The sequence below is a fragment of the Schistocerca serialis genome, unplaced genomic scaffold (assembly GCF_023864345.2).
Source record: "Schistocerca serialis cubense isolate TAMUIC-IGC-003099 unplaced genomic scaffold, iqSchSeri2.2 HiC_scaffold_897, whole genome shotgun sequence".
NCBI classification, from domain to species: domain Eukaryota; kingdom Metazoa; phylum Arthropoda; class Insecta; order Orthoptera; family Acrididae; genus Schistocerca; species Schistocerca serialis.
The window spans coordinates 2,354,509-2,373,220 of NW_026048515.1; the positions used below are offsets into that span (position 1 = coordinate 2,354,509).

Sequence of the window (18,712 nt, forward strand, 5' to 3'; positions counted from 1 at the left end):
AATACACAAAAGAGAATCAACAACAAAGAGTAAACAGGTAGGTATGAGAATCACAGTCGACGGCTCTCTTCTCTGTGACTCCCGTGCAAACTGTGGAGAATAATCTCTGTGCTTGTCGCAAATTTTATGCATCGGCTGCGATCGACGTGTGCGATAGTCGCCACACTTTCGTTTGAGAAGAATTCTGTCAGGTATATTCTCTCCATTATAAAATCACACTTCATCCCTCAGTCTATTAACTGTTAACAGTAGTAGTCCACATTGTACAACTGCCAGAACTTTCCTGTACTACTTATTCTAGTTACTTTTGAATCCCCTCTTGTGTAACTATTATTCCCATCAAAAAGACTGTCACAAAATAAGCTTTTGGCCAACAAGGCCTTTGTCAGAACAAGATACTTTCAGTCTTGGGGTACATAGCTAAATATTTTCCATATATCAGTATTTTATGATTGTTGTTGTTGTGGTCTTCAGTCCTGAGACTGGTTTGATGCAGCTCTCCATGCTACTCTATCCTGTGCAAGCTTCTTCATCTCCCAGTACCTACTGCAACCTACATCCTTCTGAATCTGCTTAGTGTATTCATCTCTTGGTCTCCCTCTACGATTTTTACCCTCCACGCTGCCCTCCAATGCTAAATTTGTGATCCCTTGATGCCTCAAAACGTGTCCTACCAACCGATCCCTTCTTCTAGTCAAGTTGTGCCACAAACTTCTCTTCTCCCCAATCCTATTCAATACCTCCTCATTAGTTACGTGATCTACCCACCTTATCTTCAGCATTCTTCTGTAGCACCATATTTTGAAAGCTTCTATTCTCTTCTTGTCCAAACTAGTTATCGTCCATGTTTCACTTCCATACATGGCTACACTCCATACAAATACTTTCAGAAACGACTTCCTGACACTTAAACAGAACTAAATATATCACTGAAACCAGCAGGTTGAAAATTATCAACTGAAAAAAAATTAATGAGAGATATTCATGTACAGTATTGTGGCTGTTCTGAATATATGTAATATACACACAGCATGATCCATCAGACACAGTAGAAATATAAAGGAGAAAAATATAATTATCAATAGGAGTACAACAATATGGGTGGAATGTAACAATACGAGAGAAGGAAAGTTACTACTCACCATATAGCGGAGATGCTGAGCTGAGATAGGTGCAATAAAAAGATTCACACAATCATAGCTTTCTCCCATTAAGGCTTTTGTCAGCAGTACACACACACACACACACACACACACACACACACACACACACTTGCACAAGCGTAACTTGCACACACATCTGCAGTCTCAGAGAGCTGAAACTACACTCACAGGTGGAGTGGTCCAAACTTGCTACGTTTCACATTGCAGATAAGAAGAGCTGTAGGAACCCTGAAACATTTAAAGAAATGGCCCTCACAGATGAAATGATGAAAATCCTAGTGATCAATTCCTGAAGCTTTTGCAACAAAGCCACAGAGTCTGAAACAGTCCTATAAAGCAGCGGAGCTCGTAATACCACTTACAGAAAGCTGGCTAAAACCTGAAATCGACAGCAGTTAAATTTTTGTGGTAAATAGAAGTGCACTGATTGGATATGCCTATGGGAAATGGAGATGCTGTGGTATTCATAGGACATGAGAAAATTAAATCCACCAAAACAGAAACTGAAACCACAAGCAAAATTATTTATGCAAGACTTTCTCTCCCCTGGCAGACTCAGTCCCAACACAGCTGAAAACTTTAAAGAAAACCTCAATTCACTATATGAATATCCCTTAGTAATGCTCTCAGAGACTTTAATCATCCAACAATCAGTTGGGATAATTAATTCCATTGGTGGTGGGCATGATAAGACAATCTGCAAAACATTACTAAATCTTCTCTGAAAACTACCTAGAATAAATAGTTGCACCCACATGATCAAAATATATTGGACCTAAAGGCAACAAACCGACCTGACCTCTTCAAGGATGACAATAGTGAAACTGCTGTCAGTGGTCATGTTATAGCACCAATGATTAAACTACAAGGGTCAGCTAGAACCAGTAGACGGATTTATATGTTTAGAAGATTAAATGTTCTAAACAGACCCCACTCCCCCTCATGAATCGTGGACCTTGATGAGGTGGGATAGCCGGTGTACCCCAACAACTCAGATAGCCGAAACTGCAGCCACTGTGGAGAGGCCACACCAACTTATAATTCCTGAAGAGGAGCAGTAAGATTTCAGTAGTATCAGGCACAACAGTCCAGATGATTGGTTGATCTAGTCTTGTAACATTATCCAACATGGGCTTGCTGCACTAATACTGTGAATAGCGAAAAGCAAGGGGAAACTACAGCCATTATTTTTCCTGGGAGCATGCAGGCTCTACAGCACACTTAAATGATGATGGCATCTTCGAGGGTAATGTAAGACAGAGACAAAATAATTCTCCATTCAGATCTCTGGGGAGGGAATACTCAGAATGATGCTGGAATGTTACATTGTTTGGTTGGATAAATGGCTTAGAGAATTTAAAAAGATACCTGGAATGGTGTAATAAGGATATAGTGGGAATTAATGAAGTGTGTTGGCAGGGAGAACAGGACTTCTGGTCAGATGAATACAAGATAGGAATGGTGGTAAGCTTCTATGCACAGCATAGTAGAAGCATTACTGTAGCCAAGACAGACACAAAGCTGACACTGATCACAGTAGTACAAACTTATATGCCATCTAGCTCCACAGTAGATAAAGAGATTGAAAGAACTTACATAATGTTAAGACACAGATCTTGAAAGATTTTAAACTGTAGACCATATCCAGTAACAGATGTGGATTCTGACCATAATTTATTGGTTATGAACTGAAAATTTAAACTGAAGAAACTCCAGGAAGGTATGAAATTAAGGACATGGGTCCTGGATAAGTTAAAAGAATCAAATATTTCTCAGACTTTCAAAGGGAGCATTAGCTAATGATTGGCTCAAAAAAGTATAATGAATACAACAGAAGACCAAGTGGTCATCTTGAGAGATGAAGTAGTGAAGACAGAAGAAGATCTAATAGACAAAAAGACAAAGCCCAATAGAAATCCTTGGATAATTGAAGAGATATTGAGTCTGACTAATGAAAGAAAATCATATAGAAATGCAGCAACTGAAGAAGACTAAAGGGAACATGAGCTCCTTGTCCAGACGAGGAAGGCTCAAGGGACATTGACTGGCCACTGTCTCATCTTCTGCCTTGTGCCAACATTCTGATACAGTATGGAGTTTTGCCAACTTTCCAGACTGTAGAGCCGCTACTTCTCATTCAAGTAGCTCCTCAGTTGTCATCATGAGGTTGAGTGCACATTGCACCAGTCCTTCCGCCAAGAAAAAAATTGTTGGCAACACCAAGAATCGAACCCCAGTCCTCTGCGAGGCAGCCACCTATGCTGATCGCTCAACTAAGGAAGGCAGACTAGAGGGGAATACAGATGTCTGAAAACTGAGATTGATGAGTACTGCAAATGGCAAAACAGGAATGGCAAGGCAACAAATGCAAAACTGTAGAAACATGCATGTCTAAGGGTAAAATAAATGCCATCTACAGGAAAATTAAGGAGACATTCAGAGAAAAGGGAAGCAGCTGTACAAAAATCAAGAGTTCAAATGACAAACCAGTACCAAACAAAGTACAGAAAGCTGAAAAGGGAAGTGATTCTTAAAAGATTTATATAAGGGTTACAAATGTTAGGACAGTTTTATAGAAAGAGAAGAGGAAATAGATGAAGATGAGGTGGGAGGTACGATACTGCAAGAAGAATTTGTCCGAGCATTTAAAGATCTAACAAAAACAAGGCCCATGGAATAAACAACACACCCATGGAATTGTTGAGATCCTTGAGAAGAATTTGTCTGAGCATTTAAAGATCTAACAAAAACAAGGCCCATGGAATAAACACCACACCCACGGAATTGTTGAGATCTTTGGGGAAGCCTGCTAAGACAAAATTATTTCAACAGGCATGCAAGACATATACGAGACCTGCAAGATACCCTCAGATTTCAGGAAGAATATAATAATTCCAATTCCAAAGAAGGCAGATGCCAACAAGTGTTAATACTACCAGACCATCAGTGTAATAAGTCATGTTTGCAAAATATTGTTACGAATTGTTTCAAGAAGATTGAATAAAAACTGGTAGAAGATGAGCCAGGGCAGAGCAGTTTGGGTCCCAGGGAAGTGTAACAACACATAAGGTCATACTGATCTTATGTCTTATCTTAGACAGTAAGATGAATGAAGACAAACCTACATTTGTAACATTTCTCGATTTAAAGGAAGCTTTTGACAATATTCTCTGGAATAAACTCTCCTAAATTCTGAAGATAGCAGCAATAAAATACAGGGAGTAAAAGTTTATTAGAACTTGTGCAGAAGCCAGACTAGTTATAAGAGGCAAAGAATATGAAAGGGAGTGAGGCAGGGTTGTAGACTTTCCCCAATATTTTTTGTCTGTGTATTCAGCAAGCAGTAAAGAAGACCAATGAGAAATTTGGAAAGCTAATCAATTTTCAGGAAAAGTAAATAAAATTCTTAAGGTTTGCCAGCAACATTATATCTCTATCAGAGACAGTAAACGACTTGAAAGATTTGTTGAACAGAGAGGATAGTGTTTTGAAAAAACATTGTAAGATGAACAAAAGTATAACTAGGGTAAGATAATGTTGTTGAATTACAATAAGGCAATGAATTAGATTACAAAATTAGCCATTAAAGGCACTTGATGAGTTTTGCTGTTTGGCCAGCAAAATAAATAATGATGGTCAAAGTAGAGACTGGCTTCAGCACAAAACATATTTATGGAAAAGAGAAATTTATTAACACATCACATACATTTAGATGTTAGGAATGTAGCCTTGTACGGAAGTGAAAAGTGGATGATAGGCAGATTAGACAAGAAGAGAACAGAAGCTTTTGAAATATGGTGCTACAGAAGAATGCTGAAGATTAAGTGGGTAGATCAAGTAGATACTCAGTCGAATTGGGGAAAAAAGAAATTTTTGGCACAACTTGACTAGAAGAAAGGCTTGATTAATAGGGCATGCCCTGAGACAGAAAGCAATCACTAATTTGTAGAGGGAGACAAAAGGATGCATACATAAGCAGGTTCAAATGGTTGTACATGTCAGTGATTTGGAGATGAAGAGGATTGCACAGGATGGAATTGCTCGGAGAGCTGCAACGAATCAGTCTTCAGACTGAAGGCGAGAAAGTATTCAGTCAGATAAAGAGGCAGTTGTGTTACATCTCAGAGAGGAACACAAAACACTTACGTCTGTGCAAGATTCTATAGAACAACAATAGCTCAAGTGTAGAAGAACAGTTGACCATGCATGTACTCTTGTAAGGAACTGAAAAGTGGATGGTTCAGCTAAGACCAGGATAGAAGTTTTTGAAATACAGTGCCACAGAAGAATGCTGAAAATTAGCTGGGTGGACTGAGTAAATAATAAAAAGGTAAGGCTACACTCCAGACAAATACCACCAGAAAACACTTTCTGACACTTAAATTTATATTAAGCAATGAAAAATCCAGGATGGAATAAGTCAATATTATGAAAAGGGTCGTTGCTTTTCACCATATAGTGGAGATGCTGAGTCACAGATAGGTACAATAAAAAGACTGTTGGCAAGTAAGCTTTCGGCCAAAAAGGCATTCATTGGAAATAGACAACACACACACACACACACACACACACACACACACACACACACGGTCACAGGCACAGGAGCAAAACACACACACACACACACACACACACACACACACACACACACACACACACATGCACACATGTGTGACCACAGTCTCAGCCAAATACTGTGGTCATGTGTGTATGTGTGTGTGTGTGTATGTGTGTGTGTGTATTTCCAATGAAGGTCTTTTTGACTGAAAGCTTATTTGTTGACAGTCTGCTACATGGTAAGTAGCAACTATCCTTTTCATAATACTTTAAATTTATATTCTTTGTTAAGAAATTCCTTCTTCAGAAATGTTTGTCTTGCTATGGCTGATCTGCATCTTATATCATCTCTACTTTTGGCTTAATCAGTTATTTTGCTGCCCAGATAACAATGTTCAGCTACTGTTTTTAGTGTCTCATTTCCCAGTGTACTTCCCTCAACATCACCTAATCTGTCTACATTCCATTACCGCTGTTTTACTTTTTTTTTTACCTTCATCTTATAACCTCCTTTCAAGACACTATCCATTCCATTCAACTGCTCTTCCAAGTCATTTGCTGTCTTTGGTAGAATTACAATGTCATTGGAAAACCTCAAATTTCTCATTGGCTTCCTGTAATGCTTGCTTAATGCACAGATTGAATAACAGTTAGGATTGTCTACTATCTTGTTTCAGTTCCTTCCAAGGGCATCCATGCCTGGGAGCAAGGGGGATCGAGACCCTCCAACCCCTAGCTCTTAAGGAAGGAAAAAAATATATATAATGTAGTCAGGTGATTTTCTTTCAAAAAGATATTATTTAAATGTCAGCATTACTTAGGTCACAATTGGAACCTTTTTATTGCTTCTTACGTTTTTATAGCTCCTTAAAAGTTGCCATTTATCTTCTGAAGTATTAAAAACACCCCATACCCTATACCCACAGGATTCCCCCTGCTCCTCCCCTTACAAACTATCCTGTGAGTGCTCTTGGTCCTTTGCAACCATTGCTTTCCTTTTATTTCCTTTAACGCTTATGGCTGCAGCCTGATTTCTACACAATGCCTAAACAAACTGTCATTCAGTGTATTTTACCTCTGCTATATTCAGAAATTTTAAAGAGTGTATTCCAGCCATCTCTGAATCTACAAATGCTGTAAACTCAAGTTTGTCTTTCTTCAAGCTGTCTTCTAATTGTGTAATGTTATTCAGATGTAGCTTTAAGGCTTGAATGAACTGTTAAAAAAAAAAAAAAAAAAAAAAAAAAAAAAAAGCACTTGCTTCATCTGCATGAAAATGTGTGTCCACCTAAATTATAAAAAAATAGCTATACTATGAAATAAGAATAAAATAAACACCAACATAAAAAATAGACTGTTTAAATGTGCCCATCTTTGCATATCTGTGAACTCAAAATATACTGCTGGTGACTGCATAGTTCAGATATGCATTGGTATGTGACCTCCTCCAAACCCTTCTACAATGATCATTAGGGATCAGACAAATTCTGCATTTGCTAATGTAGGGAGCTCAATGCTGTTGATGTACATTCCATTCTGTGTGTTATCTTGTCCACCTGATTTGAACACCTTGATGCTGGAAAGTTTGTACAGTGCTGTTGTTCGTAATGGATACCTAGAGGGCAAATTTACTGTGTAGAGGCAGTGATGTACTGTCAGGGTCAAAAGCACACAATTCTGTTGCAGTCTCCTTGGAATACCTATGAACCATAATTTGTAAAACTCATAATAGGAAGAAATGCCTACCTGAGAAAGAGAAATATGTTAACATCAATTGTGTGTTTGAGGGGTGGGAAGTCTTTTCTAAGAAGTATTTGTCTGAAGTGTAGCCTTATACAAAAGGTAAATGAAAAAGTAAACAGTACAGACATGAAGAATAGAAGCTTCTGCAATGTTCTGCTAAGAAGAATGGTGGGTAGACTGAGTAACCTGTGAAGAGGCACTGAATCAATCTGGGAGGAAAGACCGTTATGGTGCAACTTGATTAAAGGAAGTAATAGATCGCTAGGACACACAGTGAGGTATCAAGGGAAATTTAATTTTGTGACTGTGGGAAGAGTGTGGTGCAAAAATTTTAGCCCCAGGCCATAGAAGACGCAGCAAATATTGCAGAATTTGAATGAAGATCTGCTGCCAACATTGATAACTTGGGAATAGATACCCTTCTGTGCAGCAAAGCAACTTAAGTCACAAAATGAAAATCCAAGATGGAATGTAACAATATTGTGAAAAGGATGGTTGCTAGTCATCATATAGCAAATGTAGCATCTAGGAAGCCTGCATACTCAGATGACTAAACAAAAAATTAAACAAGTCATATTAATGAGTTTTGTTACAAAAAGAAATTTAAAATACTTAACTTTGGCAATTACAGAGATATGTCACACGCAAAAGGCAACATACAAAATAAGCAGTCTTCTTCAGTATGGACAACCCCAAATTTGTGCTACATAGAGAGTTCAAGCAAAGTGACTATCGTTGTTGCTGCTATTGAAGTTGCTAATCTTGAAGCTGCAATTGAACTGGCTGTCACCAGTTGGTCGCGGCACTTATGTCCTCTTCACTCAGGGGCCACTACTGTTGCATTGTCGTCCTGGAGGGAGATCCCATCAGTGTGCGATTGGCTGACTTCTTCTCACAGCCTTCTCGTCCCTGTCATTCCTGATTGGCATGCTGGTGCTTGACTTTATGCCATAACATTCCTCCTCCCCAAAGTGACAGACCATCATCATAGATGGAGCTTGACAACAGGAGCAGAGGCAGGAGTGTGGAGGCTCTGATGGACTGGAAGCTGTGACTGCAGGGGACGTCAGATTTCCAGTCATACCCTGCCATCCAGCCTTCGCTCTGGTGGAAATGTCCCCAGAAAATGCCTAGAAGGGTACGTGTCCATCTCCTGAGAACCATACTCATATGTAGGTGTCAGTTGCTGCGGCATGGGCAGGTCCAGCTCCATCGGTAGGATGAGAGGAGGCGGAGGGGTTGAAGGCTCCGTCTCCATGGGGTCATCCTGCAGTGTCATGATGTCACCCTCTGGTGGTTGCTGTGGCCGCACTGTCCTCAGGATCCATGAATCTGGGGGAAGAGATACAGAAGAATCACCATGCACATGACAGTGGCAAATGTTTTTGTGATTTCGGCACTGCAATCTGTCTGGGCCTGAAATGAGATACATGTGTGCGCCAAGTCAACAAAGAATCTTGCCTCACGCCAACCATCTGCTGTCACTAAAAACCCTGAAAAACACAACATCATGTGGCACGAAGTGATACTTGCAGTCTTCCTTCAGCACCGTATGCTAAGGAGGTTGGGGCAGGTGAAGCGGTGTCCGATGGCATCGGCCATGAAGCAGTTCCACTGGCAATGATCCATCTCATGGATGCAAACAACAGGAGGTGAGAAACAGTTACAATGCTTGATCCCTGGTGTGTGTGGTGAAGTTTGGTCATCTTCTGTTTGAAGGTTCTGACAAAACATTCTACTTTGCTGCCTTGTGACGAGAATTATGTGAGTGGGCAGAATTCTTATGTTTGTTCCACTGTAAACATACAAATTGCACTAGTTAGATGCTGTATGCCATTGTGTTCACAGAACGTTTCAGATTCATGCGATGTGAACTGAAGACCATTGTCCGACACTGTGACTTCATGCAAACCATTGAGGCAAAAAATACAAGACAACACCTGAACTGTGCTACATGACATTGTCGAATTAACTGACACAGCAAAAGGAAACTTGCTATAAGAGTCTACCACAATCAACCAACAAGTGTTCCAAAAAGATCTCACAAAGTCTATGTGCACACGTTGCCATTGTGATTGCAACTTAGGCCAAGCAGAGAATTTTTGTGGTGGATCAGACTGATTTTCCACACATGCATGTGACTGTGGTTTCATCTGTTCTGTTTGGGTGTCCATACCCTGCCAAGTACAGTGTTGACACGCTTATTGTTTCATATGAACAATCCCCCAGCATCCATGGTGAAGTAATTGCAACACTTCGTTTTGAAAAGCTTTGGGGACCAACACACCTGACTGTCCACTGTCATTTTGAACAAGAATCACACCTTGCTGTATAGTGAGGCTATGCTGACATGCAAAGCATCGGTGCACTACTGATTTCTTTATGCTATGTGATGAGCGAGGCCAATATGTGTGAATGTATTGTAGCAAAATGTTAAAATCTCAACTAGCTTCCATGGCCTGTGCAATTTTCCTATAGTTTAGAGGAAGGGATTGAAGCAATTCAGAACCCTGAGCATCAATGTAACAACAAGATGCAGCAGAAGCATCATAGTCTGAATCAGTGTCAATCGGAAGATGTGAAAGTGCGTGCACATTACCATGTTGAGCTGTCAGATGATACACAATCTTGTACTTGTATTGAGACAACAGCAAAGCCCATCTTTGCAATTTTTGGGTAGTTCATACAGGCACCCTCCTCATTGGATGAAACAAGGACTTTACTAAGTAGAATTTTCTGCCATACAAATAGTGGTGGAATTTGGTGACACCATACATAGTAGCTAATGCCTCTTTCTCTATTTGTGAATACTTACAATGAGCTCTGGACAACACTTTTGATGTGAAAACAACAGGCCTGTCTTTATAACCAAATCTGTGTGAAAGCACTGCACTGATTCAAAAGAGGAAGTGTCAACTCGCACCACAACTGGTTTCTCAGGATCAAAGTGAACCAAGCATCGATCACTGAGAAATGTATCTTTAAGATTTTGAAAAGCTTCTTGGTACTCATTTGTCCAAACAAAGGGGAAATTCTTCTGACACAAGTAATACAATGGAGCTGCAATTTGTGCAGCTTTCAATATGAACTGAATATAGTAGCTCACTTTCCCCGTAAGACTGGCTGCAATACTGTGACATTGCAAGGAACTGGCAGATCACATATGGCTAACAAATGTGACTGAAGGGCCCGAATGAGTGTTGACAACACACGTTTTGAGATTCTTCATCTAATGGTATTTGAAGATATGCATCGTACAAATCAATTTTTGAAAAGCAGTGTCCAGTGCCTAATCTGTCTGCTCTCCTCTGTGGGTGGCATTGGATAAGTATCAATCACAGTTTGTGTGTTGACTGTAGACTTAAAGTCAACACAGATGTGAATGCGACCTGAAGGTTTGGGGAGCAAAACCAGTGGACTTGCTCTTTGACTAGCTTGTATGGGTGCAATAGCTCCGCTATCGTGCAATTCTTTAACTTCAACAGGCACCTTGTCCCGTAATGCTATGGGAACAGTTCTGGCCTTGCAAAATTTCAGCTGAGCATTGTCTTTCATAGTAATATGTGCAACAAAATTGTTAGCCTTGACTAAACCTTCAGAACAGAGTTAAAGGAATTCTTTCAACAAGCTACACCGTCATTTGCATTGAATGCAGACACTGACAACACATTGTCCTGAATTTGAAAGCCAAATAAATCAAATGAATCAAGGCCAAATATGCTCTCACAGTCACAGAGTTGTAGCACAGTGAAAGTCACAGATCGCATATGCGAGCAATACATGACAGGCAAAGTACATTTTCTGAGAACGAGAATGTCTTGTCCATTATAAGCCGTCAGGTGTGTACTACTTTTAGACAGGCATGGAGAGCCCAGCAGTTCATATGTGTTATGATTCAGAAATTTAACAGAGGTGCTCATGTCCAACTGAAATTTCACATTTTTCCACTAATATGCAAATGAACAAAAAGTTTGTTGGAGTGTCATAGCACTGAAGAAAGTGACTGCTTGTGAGTTTTGCTAATGCCTGCAGAAGGCTTTGAATACACTGCATTGATTACATGGGCCTTGTGACGAGAATTATGTGAGTGGGCAGAATTCTTACGTTTGTTCCACTGCAAACATACAAATTGTGACATTTAATGCCACAAGCTTAACACTGTGATTGTCTGGACAGGAAATCTTGATGTTCATGCTGTGAAAACCACCAAGGGCATGACTTAATTCTGTTCGCCTGTTTATAGAATGGTTTAAGCAGCTTGGTGCACATTGTCTGAAGTGTGGCCTTATAAGAAAGGTAAATGTGAAAGTAAACTTAACTCTGGCAAGCACACAGATGAGTTGCAAGCAAAGGACGACATGCAAAATGATCAATCTTCTTCAGTATAGACAATCCCAAGTCTGTGCTATGTAAAGAGTACAAGTGAAGTGACTATTGTTTACGCTGCTATTGAAGTCGCTGATCTTGAAGCTGGTATTGAACTGGCTTTCACCAGTTGGTCGCGGCGTTTATGTCCTCTTCACATGGTGGCCACTGCTATCATGTTATCATTCTGGAGGAAGGTCCAGTCAACATGTGATTGGCTGACTTCTTCTCACAGCCTTCTCTTCCCTGTCATTCCCAACTGGTGTGCGAGCACTTGACTTTGCACCATAACAGCAAAGATGCTGAGTCACGGAAGGGTACAACTCATACAAACATGACCACAGTCTCTGACTGCTGAAGCCACAGCAACCAGAGATTGTGGTTTTGTGTGTGTGTGTGTGTGTGTGTGTGTGTGTGTAAGGCCATGTTGGCCAAAAGCTCACTTTCTGGCAGTCTTTTTGTTGTGCCTATCTGCGACACAGCATCTCTGCTATATGGTGAGTAGCAACTATCCTTTTCATAATGTTGTTAAGTCACACAATAAAGACAAGATTGCACACCATTAAATTCCTTTTGGAGTGTGTCGATGAAATATCTCCATTTTTGGCAATCATATAAACTGCTCACTTGAAAAAAAGATCCTTACCTAAAGATTAGAATGTTGCACAGCCCACAGCAACAGACTAGAAATGACATAGTAGTAATTTGCTGAACTATAGACCCATAACACTCACATCAATTTTCAATGAAATTCTGGAGCATATATTGTGTTCTAACATTATGAAATACCCAGAAGAAATAATCTGTTGACTCATAGCCAGCATGAATTTAGAAAATATCATTCATGTTAAACACAAGTGGCTCTTTATTCACCAGAAGTAATGAGAGTTAGTGACAGGGTTCTCAAGTTGATTGCATAGTTCTAGATTTCCAGAAGACATTAACAGTGTTCCTCACAAGTGGCTTATAATCTAATTGCGTGCCTATGGAGTGTTGCCTCAGTTCTGTAACTGAATTCGTGATTTGCTGACAGCTGGTAGTGATCAATGACAAGTCACTGACTGAAATACAACTGACATTTGGTCTCCTCAAGGGAAGTGTTATAGGATCTCTGATGTTCCTGATCTATATAAATGATTTAAGAGAGAATCTGAGCGGCCCTCTTAGATTGTTTGCAGTTCATGGTGTTGTTTACTGCCTACTAAAGTCATCAGATGAGCAAAAAAAACTGCAAAATAATTTACAAAAGATATTTGAATGGTGCAGAAGTGGCAATTGACCCCAAACAATAAAAAGTGTGAAGTCCTCCAGTTGAGTACTAAAAAGTACCTGTTGAATCTCAGGTTTCACAACAAACCATAATAATTTAAAGTTTGTCAATTCAACTAAATACTTGAGGACAACAACTACAAAGCACTTATATTGGAACCATAACATAGGAAATGTTGTGGGGAAGGCAAACCAAAATCTGCATTTTATCAGCATAAATCTTAGAAGATGGAACGAATCTACTAAAGAGACTGCCTGCACTATGCTTATCCATCCTCTTCTGGAATACGGATGCACAGTACAGTCTTCTTACTATATAGGGTTGATGGAGGACATCACAAAAGCTTAGAGAAGGGCAGCTCAATTTGTATTAATGTGAAACAAGGGACAGAGTTTCATCAATATGATACATGAGTTGAGGTGTTAATCATTAAAACAAAGACGTTTCACATTGCGGCAAGATTTTTTCATAAAATTTCAATCACTTACATTGGGAAAAATGACCTTCGTAATAAAATACTAGAATTCAGAGCTTGCATGGAAAGATTTAGATGTTAATTCTTCTCACGTGGGACTGGACAGTGGAATGCTCGAGCAATAGTCTGAAAGTTGTTCTGTGAACCTTCCATCTAGCATTTAAGCGTAAAGTGTGGAGTAGTCACGTAAATGTAGTTGTTTGAATACAGTAAGGCATTCAAAAGGATGTAAGGTGCAGTAATTATGGAGATATGAAAAGACTTGCATAAGATAGGCTAGAATAGAGAGTTAGACCAAACCAGTCTTCAGAATGACAACAACAACTTGCATAAGATAGGCTAGAATAGAGAGTTAAACCAAATCAGTCTTGAGACTGACAACAACATCTGGTAAACACTAATGTGTACAAAATGAGTAATTGCATAAATATTCTAATATTTGTATAAACTAAAAACCAAAACTTAGCTTTTTTTGGAAGTCTGTTGAGAAGTTTTTAATCACTGCAATACACATTATCCCCTAAGGACAGATACAAAAATTTTAATTTAGTTAATCTGAGCAGCATGCCAATTATAAATTGCTCTTCAACAATTGTTGGTGAGCACTGGACAAACAAAATGTATATATTACAACTACTGTTGAAGACTTCTTGTAAACAAGCCAAATTATAGGAAAGGACATCAGTCATGCAAGGAGCACAAAACCTGGAATAATAGCTAATGAAAACATTTAAGGAATAAGGAGTTTAGAAAACATTGGAAATGTTTTGGGGAAGGCAAACCAAAATCTGCATTTTATCAGCATATGGATTTAGCTGCAGATATAGAACAGCAATCTATGTCATTTCATCTGAAACATAATTGTGGTCATTGCAAAAGAGCAACTTCCCCACAATTTATATGATTAGTAGTGGTCCATCACAAGCCTGACATACTGATTCTACTGCTCTTTGTTGACAGCACTGCAAGCAGAACAATCTCTCATTTAATGAACTTTTCAATAAAATTACTTGGCTGTATAATTTTATTATGGTAAGTTAAAACTACCAATGTTTTGGCTTCTTTGCAGACAGTCCTCATCTATGTGGTCTGATATAAAAACTTATGAACATTTAAGATAACAAACTTGTTTTGTTGTTCATCCATTATGTTGTAGTAAATTCCGTTATGTAATTGATATAATTTCTATGCAAAATACAGGTAAGAGAATCTAGTTAGTAACTAACATTTCATACCCAACTGTACATCCACAGGTACCATCAACAGAAGACCGCCATGAGAGCTGTTCAGGAATGGAAGACAGCAGCATTGAAGCCTCAAGTAGCGGGGGCAATGTGAGCATTGGTGATGACAGCCGACGTGTTCTGACACGTACATCCTCACATCGACGCCATCAAGTTAACTGGATTCTTCTAGCAATAGCTATTGATCGCTTGTGCTTTCTGCTCTACTGTCTATTGTTCATCATACTTGCAACAGTGTACTCTGTGTAGTGTGGAATCTTCACATCGGTAATGTGACTATTTTGTCTTGCAGTGGCCAGTGTCAGCTATGGGAAAATGAGTTCTCACAAACAGTTTACCCAGTACAAATATAAACTGTGTGTTTACAGAGATAGTGTGTCTCAAACATTTTGAATTTCATTCTCAAATTCATAATTATTCGCTTGTGTCTATGAGCACCTGCCTTCAAACAGTCTTTGAATATATTTCACTGCTAATAGTGGTACTTGTTTGTTGCATTAACTTAACAAATACTGAAATTCAGTGTTGTGTATTATTGTGACTGTTTCATTACATCTGTGCTTGGATGCAGGTAATTCTGCTCATCCAGATACTGCAACTTTCATGCCATTCATACAACAGTGAATTCAGAAGAAATCAGACTTGTGACTGCTGCACTACTGAACAGTTGGCATTCTGGTCCGAGCTGGCGGAGATGGCAGTCACGTGCATGAGGTGTGCTTGCTTGTGTGAATGAAATTTGTGTGTATGTGTGTGTGTGTGTGTGTGTGTGTGTGTGTGCGCACTTCTTTTTCTGATAAAGGCTGTGGGTGAAAGCTAATATGTAAGTGTCTCCTATTTGTGCCTGTCTGCAACTTAAAGTGTCATCTTTACGGCAAGTAGCAATCTGTCTTTTCCTTACATTGTTTGTTACTCAACTGAAACTTCTCTCCAACCCTTCCTACCTCTCCCTGCCACATTTTCTCTCCCCAGTCACTACACCCTATCCCTCCCCCCTTTTGAGATGCAGTGTTACCATAACATTTGTCAGCTAGAACAGTGCAATCATGAAGTGATAAATACAACATCAGATTTAATAATTCTAAGTCCTATGATTAGTCATGAGAGAGCAAACAGGACAAGGATTTATAAATAAAATACAGAAAAGGACACACAAATACAAGCATAAAGACAAGAATAGATTAAGTAAATCGCACATAGCGAAAGAAATGTGAATCTGAAGTAGATGGGCCATATTTTTCAAATTTTTTGTAAAGGTTAAATGTGTATTACTCACTTGCAGAGCCAGTTCTAACATAGGAAAAGCTGTACATCTCAGTCCTAAACGTCACGCAACTTATTGAGGATGGCTTTTAAAACCAGAGAATTACAGGAGTAGCTTTTATCGATCTTTTGGCTACTTATGACACTCTCAGTCATTGTACATTTTCTACGTGATAACCAAAGATTAAGTTTTCAACAAACTTATTCAAAGTTTATTTCAAAGCAGGAGATTTTATGGCAACTTCCAAGATCAGCTTAGTCACTGGAGATGTCAAAGAAATGGTTTACCACAAGGAAGTGTTCTTCCACCAATATTATTTAACACCTATAATAACGACCAATTCCCTCCAGTAAACACAAGGAGTTCCATTAGTGAGTCAAAGGAAATCTTTTGAGGGTGTTGAAGCCTATCTGGCTGACTGCAAACCAACATCACATGGTAAGAGATTCAGTTAGTAAATACGCTCCATCCTGAACATCTGGGAGTCACTCTGGATGGTACTCTGATGAACAAGCAGCATTGTGAGAATATGAGAATGGGGGAAGAAACCAGAAATAATACCCTTTGCAAGATCACTGGTAGTACATGGAGGTCTTGACCACAAACCCTGGGAACTCTGGCAACTTCTTACAGTGCTGCAAGGTATGTGCACCCAGTCTGGTGCAAATCTATCCATGCACGCATAGTTGACAAGTACAAAACAGAACATATAGACTTGTTACAAGCTGTTTGAAACCAATACCATTTGTATAACTCTTCCAGCCTGCAGGCACAGCACCACCAGATACTCATCACACAGCAGTTGCCAGCATGGAGAGAAAAAATCAAGGTCATCAGGAAAACCATTTATTACATAGGAAAGTTCGAGCAGCCACAAGGTTGAGGTCCAGAAGAAGTTTCCTCAAGTCCACTTCAGTCTTTCAAACAACAGCAGCTACAGCAAGAAAACAATTGTGGATTTCTTGACTCGAGAACAACACTATCTCCCCTCTCCCTTCATATTAAAGTCACTCAAGAGCTTTTGTTCTGGAGTTGGAAGATCAGCAGTAATCTCCAGGAATGGCACTCACCTGTGAACACCAGCAACTATGACAGAGGCGAAGCAAAGACCACAAAACACATACTGGAGTGTTAACTGTGCCTTGTGTCTCGTACAGAAGATCTGCTTGCAACTCCAAGTGCGATTGAAGTAGCAAGATTTTGGTCACAAGTAATGCAGCTTGATAATTCTTTCTTTCATTTGCTTTTAATGGTAATAACCACGTATTCTATTCGTTTCTGATTCAAATATATATAAGTACTATTTTAGACAGCTGGAAGAAGATCATGAAATGGAGTTCCATGGAGCGCTATCTGACGCTCATTCAGGGAAAGGTGTACAAGCAAACTATTTTCCAATTTTTTTCACACTCAGCATGTATTTTTTCATTCCCGAATCACTGAGTTTTAACAAATAAAATCTGAAAATATTTGCTGTAGAGAAGGTATTAAAACACATAAATGATGTGGTCTTCAATCCAAAGAACAGTGTGGAGCAGGTCTCCACAGTAGTCTATTCCGTGCAAGCCTCTTCATCTCTGTAGGACTACTGCAATCTATATCCCTTAGAACCAGCTTACTGTAGCCATACCTTGGTCTCCCTCTACAGTGGAACCCATGCACTTCCCTCCATTATCTAATTGATGATCCCTTGATGCCTCAGTATCTCTTATCAACCAGTCCCTTCTTTTAGTCAAGTGGTGCCATAAATTTCTTTTTTCCTCAGTTCTGTTCAGCACCAACTTAACAATTACCCAAGTTAGCCATTTAATCTTCAGCTTTCTTTTGTACCACCACATTTCAAAAGCTTCTGTTTTTTGCCTGAACTGTTTATCATACACTTCTCACTTGTGTACGAGAGCACTCTCATCTCATTTCTGCACAAGAGTACTCTCACAACAAATACCTTGAGAAAAGCTTCCTAACATTTAATTTATGTTTCACATTAATAAAATAGTCTTTTTCAGAAATGCTTGTTCTGTTGTTATCAGTGTGCATATTATACTCTCTCTACTTTGGCCATTATCAGTTATTCTGCAGCAAAAACAACAAAACTCATCTACTACTTTTGGTACCTCATTTACTAATATGAGCTGTGATCTAAAAGTAATACGAGTTTTTGTTTTTCTTAAATAATCTTTATTTATTCATCAACATCAACATTCTCTCCTTCAAAGTAACTGCCTCAGATGGTATATAAGCTGCTAAAATTATGCAGACGGTACATCTTGGTGTACTTTACAAAAAAGTCTAATAAAATGTCATTCTTTATTTTTGCATTTCTAAAAGATAGATATCTGTAGGTTTGATAGTAGATGTATTTCTGTTTAATTGTCATCTGACGGCACATGACCTTGCTTGTGTATTGCCGACATCGGTGCAGTGGTCAGAGAAAGGTAACGGAAGAACCAGACCATATAAACATTGGATGTGTACAACGATACCAAAACAAACATTGTTAACAGTCACTGTGTTGTCAAGACTGTGTAATTCATTTTATGCAAACAATGAATTAAGTACAACCAGACGTTTTCTCTTTTACAACATTACAATAATGAAGGCCGTTGTAGTAAATAAAAGCTAACATCAAAT

The 18,712-nt window shown here is 39.1% G+C and overlaps 1 protein-coding gene across 3 annotated transcripts in view; it reads left to right on the forward strand.

Annotated features, from left to right (window-relative positions):
* LOC126452545 (acetylcholine receptor subunit alpha-L1-like) overlaps positions 1-18,230 on the forward strand; it is a 179,466-nt gene extending 161,236 nt beyond the window's left edge. For all 3 annotated transcript variants that reach the window (XM_050091109.1, XM_050091110.1, XM_050091111.1), the window contains exon 9: positions 14,827-18,230. In XM_050091109.1, the coding sequence (XP_049947066.1) occupies positions 14,827-15,066 (240 nt within the window). In that variant the 3' untranslated portion in view covers positions 15,067-18,230. The remainder of the gene's footprint in view (positions 1-14,826) is intronic.
* The last annotated feature ends 482 nt before the right edge of the window (positions 18,231-18,712 follow it).